General features: G+C 35.3%; 4 protein-coding genes across 4 annotated transcripts; 3 read left to right on the plus strand and 1 right to left on the minus strand.

Annotated features, from left to right (window-relative positions):
• The first annotated feature begins 1,112 nt into the window (after window positions 1-1,112).
• Window positions 1,113-1,658, plus strand: LOC133784944 (uncharacterized). The gene has a single exon (XM_062224226.1). The coding sequence runs from the start codon at window positions 1,113-1,115 to the stop codon at window positions 1,656-1,658; it is 546 nt and encodes a 181-aa protein (XP_062080210.1).
• A 584-nt stretch (window positions 1,659-2,242) lies between these two features.
• LOC133785004 (uncharacterized) lies at window positions 2,243-3,508 on the plus strand. Its single transcript, XM_062224279.1, has one exon. It carries the CDS (start codon window positions 2,243-2,245, stop codon window positions 3,506-3,508), a length of 1,266 nt encoding a protein of 421 aa, XP_062080263.1.
• Window positions 3,509-6,854: 3,346 nt separating this feature from the next.
• LOC133786110 (protein CHROMOSOME TRANSMISSION FIDELITY 7) lies at window positions 6,855-9,642 on the plus strand. The gene is made up of 6 exons (XM_062225327.1): window positions 6,855-7,358; window positions 7,535-7,805; window positions 7,896-7,991; window positions 8,128-8,196; window positions 8,632-8,975; window positions 9,332-9,642. The coding sequence occupies exons 1-6, from the start codon at window positions 7,195-7,197 to the stop codon at window positions 9,483-9,485; spliced, it is 1,098 nt and encodes a 365-aa protein (XP_062081311.1). The 5' UTR covers window positions 6,855-7,194; the 3' UTR covers window positions 9,486-9,642.
• A 119-nt stretch (window positions 9,643-9,761) lies between these two features.
• On the minus strand, window positions 9,762-11,828 carry LOC133786102 (putative pentatricopeptide repeat-containing protein At5g59200, chloroplastic). The gene has a single exon (XM_062225320.1). It carries the CDS (start codon window positions 11,786-11,788, stop codon window positions 9,890-9,892), a length of 1,899 nt encoding a protein of 632 aa, XP_062081304.1. The 5' UTR covers window positions 11,789-11,828; the 3' UTR covers window positions 9,762-9,889.
• Window positions 11,829-12,471: the final 643 nt, after the last annotated feature.

The following is a 12,471-nucleotide window of genomic DNA, read 5'->3' on the forward strand; positions in this document are numbered from 1 at the left end:
TGTGTATGGCGCTGACTTGTTAGTCAGAATCGACAATGGTGTCAGATCCGTCTGTGAAGCTGTGACTTATTAGTTAAGTTCACCACGGGCTGAGCATTGGTCGTGTTTTACCGACCCAAGGGTCAGAGGTGGCAGTGCGTTGTGAACGCCGGGCCAAATAAAGATTAGATCTAATCGAGGTCGGCATTGAATGACTCATATGGGGTATTAATGCTGGACCGACCAGAAGGTCAATGAGAACTATAAGCGCTTGCCTGGTCTAAGACCAGATGGTTTCAGCCAAGGTATATGACCCCGGTGACCGTTTGTCACATGGCTAAGGGACGTTGTCCATAGTTTCGACTCTAGAGTCGTGAGGAAGGTTATGTTGGTGACTAATTACCTTGCACCTGTCCTAATCAAACTTAAGAAAGAATCACTTATCGGTTAAGCCCTGGTGACCCTATCGTCACATGGCTAGAGGGAGCGATGCTCATTATTGTGACTTTTGGCTATTGTCACCTATTGGCTTGGACTGACAGTCCCGAATGGTTATTATGATCGTTGTTGATATTATATCATGCTCTATTGTGTTTTCTTGCTGGGCTTTGGCTCACGGGTGCTGCGTGGTGCAGGTAAAGGCAAGAGGAAGCTGGACCATCCTTGAGTTGAAGAGCTTAGGTGATGACGTGTACATATGCAGCTGCTCGTCCGCCACGGCCGAGGTTTAAAGTGGAACTAGGGTTGAACCCTGTTTTGCCGCTTAGAACGGCCTGTTGTAAATGTTTTCTGTAATAGACTCTGAAACTTTATTTTCGAGATCCCAATGTATAAATTAAATGTTCTAGTGAAACGTTACATCTTAACCAAAGTTTTTAATCCCTAAACCGCTAATCATACTTAGTTCACGATTTTGGCCAAATGACTCGGTTAGCGAGTTTAGCACTATTTACAAGGCACACCGTAACGGTCCCTGGGGTTTGGGGCGTTACATTAATACATCTAAGGATGCCATTGTGGGGAATGACCAAACTTCTACACATTTCTGGGCTCGGATTGCAGAATACTACAACACCAACCAAAAAGGCGAGCAAGCAAGAACTGGAAGGCAATGCAAAGATCATTGGAACAAGATGAATCAAAAGGTGGGGTGTTTCAATGAGTGTTATAAACGAGTACAACAAGCACATCACAGTGGTTGGTCTGATGAGCAAATTCTTGAGAATGCACATCAATTGTACAAATCTGAAAATAACTACTCAAATTTTTTGCTTGTGGACTGTTGGAGATTGCTAAAGGATGAGCCGAAATGGAATACAATGTACCAACCAAAATGTGGTAAGAGAACAAAGGTGTCAGATACAGGGGCATTTACTTCTTCTTCCAATGCAGACATCAGTGATGATGAAGTACGTGAAGTGCACCCTACTGGCCAAAAGGCAGCAAAGAGAAAAGGGAAGGAAAAAAAAGACACACATGCTAGATTTATAGAGATTAGTGAACAGAAAGCATATGCATTGGAGAAATTGGTGGCGATAAAGGAGAAAAATGCAGAAGATAATAGGATGACAAAATACATGGATTATCTCATCATGGACACGTCGCATATGACTCCTGAACAAAAGAAAGATCATGAAAACGTGTGTACTTATATTAAGAATAATATCCTGAAGTTGTAATTGCTATGTATTTTTATCAACCGCATTGTTATGTATTTTATTTTATTTAAATAAATTATCCTTTATGTTAACGGCTACATTTTAACGACTATATTTTAATAGCTACATTTTAACGACTATATGTTAACGACTACATTTCAACGACTATATTTTAACGGTTACATTTTAACAGCTATATTTTAACGGCTACATTTCAACGGCTATATTTTAACGGCTACATTTTAACGGCTATATTTTAATGGCTACATTTCAACGGCTATATTTTAACGGCTACATTTTAATGGCTATATTTCAACGGTTACATTTTAACGGCTATATTTTAACGGCTACATTTCAACGGCTATATTTTAATGGCTACATTTTAACGGTTATATTTTAGCGGCTGCATTTTAACGGCTGCATTTTAACGGCTACATTTAACGACTATATTTTAACGACTACATTTTAACGACTATATTTTAACGGCCACCATGTCTATAAATACCAAATTTCAATATTCATTTTACTCAACTCTCCATTCAATCCTTCATTTTACTCTTTCATTCATCTTTCATTCCCAAATATCATATACTCTAAGTTCAACAATGGATTCGCCAAATTCTCCGAATCCATACAACAATATGAGTCTAGAGGATATCATAATTGTAGAGTGTACTGACGATCATGATGATCAATATTTCAAAGCGCTCATGGATGGGGGTATCTCAACAAGACAAGGAAGAAAGAGAGCCCACATTGATAGGGGTCATGTAGAAGGACACCAACGTTTGTTTGGTGACTACTTTTCTGATGAACCAGTGTATACAGAATATCAATTTCGAAGAAGATTTAGAATGCGTAGACATGTATTCCTACGCATATTGCAAGATCTAGAAAATCATTCAGAGTATTTCCATACGAGGTTTGATGCAGTCGGTAGAAGGGGGCTTTCGCCATTACAGAAGTGCACCGCTGCTATGCGAATGTTGGCATATGGAGCGCCTGCCGATTATGTTGATGGGTATGTTCGAATTGGTGAAACTACTGCTATTGAATGTCTAGTCAATTTTGTTCGAGGAGTGAATGATATTTTTGGGATCGAATATTTAAGACGGCCCAATGCTGGGGACATTCGTCGCTTACTTCAAATGGGGGAGGTGCGTGGTTTTCCAGGCATGTTGGGAAGCATTGATTGTATGCACTGGGAATGGAAAAATTGCACAGTTGCATGGAAATGTCAATTCACTCGAGGTGATCACGGCAGACAAACAATCATGCTCGAAGCATTTGCGTCACAAGATCTTTGGATATGGCATTCATTTTTTGGTGTTCCAGGATCCAATAATGATCTCAACTTGTTAAATCAATCCCCAATATTCACTGATATCTTACAAGGGCAAGCTTCGAGAGTTGAGTTTATGATAAATGGCACACAATACAACAAGGGGTACTATCTAGCAGATGGTATCTATCCAGAGTGGGGTACATTTGTTAAAACTATCCCACTGCCTCAAGGAGATAAAAGAAAATTATTTGCCCGATGCCAAGAAGCAGTACGCAAAGATGTTGAGCGAGCATTCGGAGTACTTCAATCTCGTTTTGCTATTGTACGAGGACCAGCACGTTTTTGGCAAAGAGATGTTCTTAAAGATATTATGTATGCATGCATCATATTGCACAACATTATTGTCGAGGATGAAAAAGATGCATATGAGAGTTTGTTTGATTTTAATTATGATGACGGCCCCGCCAACACCCTAATGGTTGAAGTATTGCATGGACCTATTTCTGACTTCCCGACAATGCTTCAAAGAAATGCTGAAATTCGTGATAGAAACATTCATCGCAATTTTCAGGCGGACTTGGTATAACACATATGGTCAAAATTTGGAAATCATTTTAATTAGCATTTTTTTTAATTATGTTAGATTGATTAATTATGATTATGTCATTTTATAAGCTCCTTTAAATTTCCTCTAATTTAAATTTGATGTAATATTTATTTATATTAATATATGGATTTAAAAAATTTAGTGTGACAATATTTATAATTACAAAATAATATATTAAATAATAATATGTGGGGCCATAGTTGACAACTTTTGGGGTAGGTCTGATTGGTTCGCGATTAGAAAACTGTATTTTTTAAAAGTGAGATTCTAAAATGAAAATCTGAATTTAGTAACTAAAATCATGTTTCTGAAAATGTGATTGGTTCAATGTCAGTAAACTGTTTTTGAGTTTTAAAAAAATGAATATGTGATTGGTATTAAATATGAAAATATAACAGAAACTGAATATGTGATTGGAACAGCTGAATTTGAATATTATTTTAATTTTATATATTTTATATATATAGGCTGTATAATATTAAATTTTGATTTATCAATAGATTTAATTAAGTAAAATTTAATTATATTGATAAATTAAAATTTAATAATAATTATTGATTAAATTTATAACAATATTGCATTGTCATCTATAAAAATACTAGCACAGCTTATTTTTGAATTGTGCATAAATGTCATAAAATGTTCCATAAACACCTTATTACTAGTGGGAACATACTCAAGTCATAAAAATTGGCAAAAAAAAAAAAAAAAATATAAGCAATGATACAAATGATAGGATTAGAGAGAACAAACAAATCCTTATTTTATTTTATTATTTTTTTTTTGTCGGGAATAGATTTTATAACTATTCAGAATGTAACGGAAGAAGAGTACAAATTGGAGGGGGGGTTTCCTCCAACCAACAAAACTCATTGTCTAGCCTAAGGGCATGCTTTGCCAAACCATGGGCCAAATTATTAAACTTTCGACCAACATGTGACAGAGTTACCCCCGGAAAATTAGACAATAAAGTTTTAATATCTGAAAAAATAATCCCCAGTTCATTTTGATAAGTTATGTTATTATTTAAAGCCAAAACAAGAGAAAGGGAATCAGAAAAGATAACATCCAGCTGAATTCCAAGCCTTTGAGCCCAATTGAGTGCGACCAACAGTGCTATAGCTTCTGCTTGAAAGGCTGACAACATTCCTGCAAAATAATTCATAAGAGATCTTAGACAAAAACAAAACTAAGAGATTTCATAGGAATTGAAAAGACTATAAACAAACCTCCCTCAAGAACAATAAGATAACCTTAACCAAAGGGATGAATCCCTTTGGTTAAGTTTTCAAAGATCGATATAACCATTTACCTTTTTTGCTCACTTATATGAATGCCTCTTATCAGATAATTTTGAGATTTTGTAGTAAGTTTTAACTTAAAGAACAACGACACTTACCTTTTAAGGGCTTAGATAAAGCTGCAATAACTTCCTTCTCTGGGGAGAGGATGATTGCTCCAAATCCTATCGTTTCTGTCTGGTTAGATAATGCAGCATCAACAGATAAGATTTTGGATTGATTCCCCAAATCTTCTCTTCTTTGATTTGTAGATGTTGCATTTTGTATGGGTTGCTCCGTCGTTATCTGTGTAATTCTTATCGACTCCCAATATCGGGTTACCCATTCAAACACTTGTTGTCCTTGTCTTGTTGGATGTCCATGGGTTCTTTTATTCCTCTCAAACCAAATTGCCCAAGCTATGATGAGCATTTTTTGAAAGTTTTATTTTTCCAAAATTTCAGAGGCATAGAGTAGTATCTCCTTAAAGGAAATGTCCTCTTTCCTATCTGACATGAAAGGGTAATCCCACCGATCTCATATTTCTTTAGAGGAAGGACACCAAAAGACAGCATGTGCATTAGAATCCTCTCCAAAACCACATAATGGGCAAACACTGTGTTTAGAGATATTTTGTCGATTTAAACCTTTAAGAGTGGGCAAAATTTCATGGTAGCCTCTCCAAGCAAAATGTAGAATTTTACGTGGTATTTTGATTCCCCAAAAAGACTTCCACCACATTGCTATTAATGTAACAGATGAAGACGGCAGTGCAGTGTCCATAGCTAAGGCTAGATTATACCCACTTTTGACAGTATAGTTCCCATGATTTGTATAGTGCCAGAGCCACGAATCTGGATGATCAAATTGAGTTAGAGGTATGGTTAAGATGTTCTGGGCATCAGCAGCATTACAAAATTGTTGGACTCGTATCATGTTCCACGAACCAGGAGTTTCAAAGAGATCATGTACTCTAAGGGGATCAGATATATCAATTATACTTGGGAGAAAAGATGGAGGTCTTGGGATCCATGGATCACTAAAGGCCAAAGTTTCTTTTCCATTTCCTTTACGTCGTCGCAATCCTCTTCGTAAAAGGTCCCTACCCCAGATGATACTTCTCCACGTTATTGAAGGATAATGACCTTCTCTAGCCTCCAATATACTTGTATGTTGATAGTATCTTGCCTTGAGTACTTTTGCAAGAAGGGATGTAGGGTTTATTAGTAATCGCCAAGCCTGTTTTGCCAGAAGTGCCTGATTATACTGAATAAAACCACGGAATCCCAATCCTCCCTCACATTTTGGTCTACACATTTTATGCCAAGCGCGCCAATGAATTTTCTTTTGTTCAGTAGTAGAGCCCCACCAATATCGGGCTTGTATTCTTTCAATTTATTGGCACAAACCTTCTGGTATACGGAAGCATGACATTAGATAAGTTGGCATAGCTTGGATAACAACTTATTTTGATTTCAAGTTTTTGGAGAAAAAATCACAAAACAGAGAAAACGCAAAATTGTTGTTTTCTAAATTACAACACAAAATTAGAATTCTGATTATGATATAGTTTTAAAAAACAATCTACCAATCAAATATTTTGGTAGGTCCCACAAATTTTAAGTTTTCAAAATCATAAAATCATTTCCAAATCAACCACCAATCACACCCTTAGCATTTGAGTATTTTTATGAAAAAAGTTGCCAAAAATGAACTGGATGAGAGAGAAAATAAAAAATTATATTTTGGGATGATTTTGACATATTAAGCAACTAATGAGGTAGATATCATTGGAGTTGCTCTTGGTATCCATTAATTTATAATTCGCCAAACATTATTTTAAAATTTGGTATTATGATATTATATATATATATTTTTTAAAGGGAAAGCCAATATTTTTGTAATTAAAGTTTTTGGTCGTTAGATTTGTAAATAAAATGCTTGTAAAAATTTCTTATTAATAATCTAGTAAAAAATTAATGCTAGGATACGAAAAATTCCCGTACAAAAGTACGCGGGAATACTAATTGTCGCCTAATCTATTTAAAAAGTCTCAATCACTCTTGGTAAGTTTGAAACATCTGGAAAAAGATTTTTTCATTTTTTTTTCCTTAATTTTTTTTTGTTCCTTGTTGCTCTTTCTACCAAGTTTATTGTCTGTTTGTTTATTGTTGTTCCAGCTCTATGATTCTTGGTTAAGCAATTTTTCTTTCTATATTTTTTGTCTTGTTTACCTTCAGGTTTCTAGAGACAAAATTTGTTCTTTTTTGGCTTTGTAGAACAATATATTGATTGCTGTCGTCAATGGATCTATCAGATTGTTTGAAAAACATAAAAAGATTTTAGCTGAGCTTGTGATTTGGGTAAGGCAAAAAATTTGCATCAATGCAGTCCAAAATCAGCGCCTTTTTCAAAACCTCTTCTTCTTCTTTGATTGAATCCCCAAACCCACCTCCGATTACTGAAGAAAATGGCGAATTAGACATCTGGGAGACGAAAGAACACCAGTTTTTCAACGCATACACTCGAAGAGCTCGCGACCCAAACAGGTATTACTTTGTGTTTATATATATTATATATGGATGTATATATATGTATATACAGGTAAAGCTGCAGAAAGTGAAATCGGAATTGTTGATTTGCATTTTAGTTTTGAGTTTTGGGGAATTCTGTAAGTTAAACATTGGTGCTTCACCACTGACATTTTTTTTTCATTGATATGAAGTGGGGAAAGGGAAAAAGCCAAAGACAGCCAACGGCTGGAAAAAACCGTTTCCGGTAGTATCACTTCGAAGTCTGAATCGTTTACACCAAAGAAAACAATGGTGAAAAACAAGAAGAGAAGTTATGCCCAGTACCATTTAGATTTGGGTCAGTCTGATTTTAACTTTCATAGTTGTTTCACATGTGGTTTTAAGTATTCTCCTGGGGATGAAAGTGATGAGAAGACTCATAAGGAATTTCATAAGAACTATACCCATGGAATTCAGTTTAAGGTATAAATCTTTGAAATTTATTTTGAAATGCGCTTGTTGCGGTGATTTGATTATTGGTTATATCAAAATTATTGATATTTAATTTTGCAGGGTTGGTCTAGTGAAAGGGTTATTCAGATGCCTACCATTGAAGGTGGTCGGATTGTTATGGTGTTGGATAGTGATTCTACTGCCCAAAAGAAGAAGGTCTGGATTGAATATCTATTTTTTCATTCAGGTCAAAGAAATGTTTATGTAATTATAGGGAATAGTGAGTTTAAGGGGTATTTAATTCGTTTAATAAAAAGTGACATTTTTCTGAATGAAACATTATGACTTGCAGGTTGTGGAAGCTATGAATATGATGGAGATTGAGCTTGGAAGTGGATTTATTTTCCCTAAGTTTTGTAAGGTGACATCCTCCCACTTTTACTGTCTGTTTAGAATAGTCTTTTTACTTTATTTTTAAGTCAAATGCACTTGGATTCTTAAATAATATTTTATATGAAGGTTGCCTACCAACGTTGCCTTCCAACCCTTTATTTCTTTTTTTTTAATATAAGAACTAATATTTTAAAATAAATTGTGTACTTTTGGCAACCAATGGTGTTGCTACCATTGGAGATGCCAGTTCTCCTCCATGTTTTATCAAACTGGTTCTAATTTGCACTTTTCATTCCTTATCCATAAATCATAAAGATGTCTAGAAGTTATTTCATGAAGTTTATTATAATGCACTTGGATTCTCTCTGATTTTTTTTTAAAGAAATCTTCAATGTCAGTGATATGTGCAATTAGATTTGTTTTGTTTAAACATGAAATTAGACTTGTTTTACTGTTTTTGCAGGTCTTACTGTTCATTCTATCCAGTAGGGTAGCTGGATGCCTAATTGCCGAACCAATAGAGAAGGCATTCAAAGTCATCTCAAATTCAGCAGACAATGATGCTATTAACACAAAAGAACAAGGAACCAAACCAACCATCCTTCAATTTGGGGACATTAGTTTTCAGAGGGAGACAGTGAAAAGATCTCATTCTGCTAGTAATACTAACATGTTGGACGGAGACCTTGGTAACGCAGTTGTTTGCGAGGAGGTAGCAGTGCCTGCTGTCTGTGGCATTAGAGCAATTTGGGTGTCTCCTGTCAACAGAAGAAAACGAATAGCCACCCAGTTGCTGGATGCAGTGAGGTAAATAAAATTGCTTTCTTTCTGTCTTTTTTTTGGCGCCCCAGACACAAACAGAGAGGGTCCAACAAAGTTTGAGTTTTGCTTAGTTTGGGATTGTTTTGTGTTCAAGTCTATGTCATATATAAATTAACATAGTACCAAGGTACACGGGCCTCTTATAGTATGTTCATATGGTGGGACATTTGTTTTAAGGATTTCTTTGATATGGTTGAAGATTATGCAACAAAGACTTGTGTTCCTTGGTCTTTATGTTTGCAACACTGGGACTGGGTTGAAATTACTTTCTAATCGTTACCAATTTCGTCTTAATAGAATTTTGATTCTCTTTTTTTTTCTTTCTTTTCATATTCATACAGGAAAAGCTTTTGCACTGGATTTGTTCTTGAACGGTCTCAGCTAGCATTTTCTCCACTCACTTGGAGTGGAAAGGCATTGGCATCAAGCTACATTGGCAAACGATCTTTTCTGGTTTACAAACCCAATATTTTAAACTCGGTTGAGTCAACATAAGGTGGATGCCAATGTTCATTCACTTTACTGATTAATTTTTTTTTTTAAAATTCGGGGTTAATTATCCAATTAGACAACCTCTACAAATTATACAATCATTTTTATTAATATTAGGTCTCACAAAAATTGATTAAAAAAATACTGGATTACTTTGCTTCTATTACCGACTGTGTACATTTGTGTAAATTTTCTGAGAAAGAGAGGAGTCATTTCCACAATCTTACTTAAAAGCATGTTATAAAAAAGTGATATCTAACACTAACAGTACTGAATCTATTTTAGTACTAACAAGTACTTGCATTAATGAGATGCTGTTGCATCAACCTCTAAACTAAAATTGGTTTGATATAAAGTATTTACATTATAGAGAATATAGGCATATACATCCCTATAATTTTGTTTTCTCACCAATAATCCCCACAAGTACAAACCCCATTCTCAAAATGGTGGAACCTATTTCGATCTCTCACCACAATTTTTCTCTTGCAAATCTTAGTGATAAGCTTGATCATCGAATGGCAGTCATTGCATACTCTCAAATTCTTCACAACCCTCAAAGTGGTGTTGGGTTCTGTAGAGATTAGACCATAGCAGATGGCCAGCCTCTCGCTGTGTATTGCCAAAGCCCTTTCCTTTTGCCAATCCTCAACATCCTGCAAAGCCATCTCTGTCGCTGGCAAATACCCTTCTGATGATCTCAGCTTATTCTCAAGCTCCTCTAGCTTATTGTAGATTTCTTCCTTTTGGGGATGTCTTATATCTCCCAAAACAAACTCATGAATTTCATTGTTCACTTCAATCAAACTGCAACCTGGCTCCTTTTGGATTCCACCTTCCTTCATCTCTGCTCTCACTTTCGCAGCTTCGCTCCATCTCCCTGATGAAGCATAAACATTCGAGAGAAGAACGTAGGTTCCTGAATCAGCTTTCCCACAATCCAGCAAAGTCTTGGCCACTCGTTCCCCTAGCTCAAGGTTTCCATGTGTTTTACAAGCACTCAACAAAGCACCCAACATAATATGATCAGGGCCTGTTTTCATCCTCTGAATAAAGGAGTGAGCTTCTTCGAGCTTGCCAACTCGACCCAAAAGATCAGCCATGCATCCATAATGCTCCATTTGTGGTTCAATCTCATAGTTTTTAACCATAGAATGAAATATCTCAAAACCCAAGTCCACCAATCCTCTATGACTACATGCATTAAGGACACCAACAAAAGTAATGCTATTTGGTTTAAACCCTCGTTTTATCATTGCCTGAAACATTTCAATGGCTTCAATGCTCTTCCCATGCATGCCAAGTCCAGTAATAATGGAGTTGTATGTACTGACATCTCTCTCTTTCATTTCATCAAATACTTTCTGTGCTTTATCGATGTCACCACATCTTGCGTACATATTAATCAACGCACCACCAACAATATGATTAAGCTTGATTTGATACTTTTCCATGTACGAGTGAACCCATCGTCCAAGTTCCAATGCTCCCAACTGTGAGCAAGCAGATAAAACACAAACAATGGTAGATTCGTTAGGCTTCACATTTTTCATCTGCATCTCCCTAAAAAGCTCTAATGCCCAATTCATTTCCCCATTCTTGACCAACCCATCAATCATGGCTGTCCAACAAACTGTGTCTTTAGTCCGAAGCCGGTTAAAAATAGCATTTCCCTCTTCGACTAGTCCATAACTAAAACAAGAAGACATCATGATGGTCGACGCAACAAGATCGTGCTCAGGCATTTCATCGAACACACGTCGTGCATCCACAAACTCTCCACACTTTCCATAAACCTCAATGAGCTTCATCTTCACCGATCGATTCGAACACAGCCCAAGTTTTATTGCCTGGCCATGAATCTCTCTCCCTTGTTTCAGAGCCAACTGAAATCCACAAGCTTTGAGAACAGAGGTGACAGCATAGTTATCAGGGACAATGGAATCATCGACCATACGACAATATAAGCGAAACCCATCAAAGTAGGAACCATTCAAAACAAGCCCATCGATGAGAGCAGTGTAGAGATAGACATTTGGGGTTTGAACGCGTCGGAAGATGTTGTAGGCGTAGTCAATGGAGTTGTTCTTGGAGCAAAGACGAAGAAGCTCGAAAACGATGAAGGCGTCTTGTTCTTGGCCATTTCGTACAATCTTAGCATGTAAAGAGCGTACTTGGTTAATGTGTTTGCAGTTCTGCGACACAGAGATTACTTCTCTTCTGTAGAGGGAGTTTTTGGATTTGAGCTTTGGGTTTCGCGGGAGAACAGAGTTCCCTTGAATGATTACTAGCGTAGAACAACTCATTGGCTGGCAAAACAACAGCTACTGAAGTTTTTCGGTTGTGTGGTAAAATTCTTGTTTTTGAATTTCTTAAACACGGAAATATTATTTTATTTTTGGTTCTTTATTTTAAAAAAATAAAAATAGGTGTGGTAATTATTTTTGTTTTTTGTTTTTAAAATAAAAAAAAGTATTCTATAATTTTTATTTTTATTTTTTGTTTAATAAATATTGATTTGAAAAAAAAAGAAAAAAAAAATTTAAAAAAATTTTGAAAGTAAAAAAATTCTATTTTTAAAATTTAATGAATTTTAGTTAAAATTTTAAAAAATAATAAATAAAAATTGAATTATCAAATACTGTTAAATTTTTAATTAATTAAATAAAAAATTATTATTTTAAATGTTACCAGACAACATCTATATATATATTTTTTATATTTACAAGAGAGGAATGATGTAAATTGTGCATCAAAATATATTATAATATAATGAACTTCATCTTAAATCCATTATAAAAAAAATTTATCTTAAATAATTAAATACTGGTTGATAAAACACGTCAATTATTCTTTGTTTTGTTACGATAATATACACATTTGTTTTTTTTTCTTGAAAATAATATACACATAATTTTTTAATATAATAAATTTCATCTTAAATACATATAAATGAATAATGTCATGTTTTGATTTGGACAACACCAAA

This window comes from Humulus lupulus, chromosome 1 (genome assembly GCF_963169125.1).
Source record: "Humulus lupulus chromosome 1, drHumLupu1.1, whole genome shotgun sequence".
Classification (NCBI taxonomy): Eukaryota; Viridiplantae; Streptophyta; class Magnoliopsida; order Rosales; family Cannabaceae; genus Humulus; species Humulus lupulus.

Bases quoted from the DNA above. Each gene is read 5' to 3' on its own strand.
- LOC133786102 (XM_062225320.1), bottom strand. From the start codon at position 11,788: ATGAGTTGTTCTACGCTAGTAATCATTCAAGGGAACTCTGTTCTCCCG.
- LOC133784944 (XM_062224226.1), top strand. From the start codon at position 1,113: ATGAATCAAAAGGTGGGGTGTTTCAATGAGTGTTATAAACGAGTACAA.
- LOC133785004 (XM_062224279.1), top strand. From the start codon at position 2,243: ATGGATTCGCCAAATTCTCCGAATCCATACAACAATATGAGTCTAGAG.
- LOC133786110 (XM_062225327.1), top strand. From the start codon at position 7,195: ATGCAGTCCAAAATCAGCGCCTTTTTCAAAACCTCTTCTTCTTCTTTG. The intron at 7,359-7,534 runs GTATTACTTTGT...ATTGATATGAAG, and splicing joins AGAGCTCGCGACCCAAACAG to TGGGGAAAGGGAAAAAGCCA. The intron at 8,197-8,631 runs GTGACATCCTCC...CTGTTTTTGCAG, and splicing joins TTTTCCCTAAGTTTTGTAAG to GTCTTACTGTTCATTCTATC.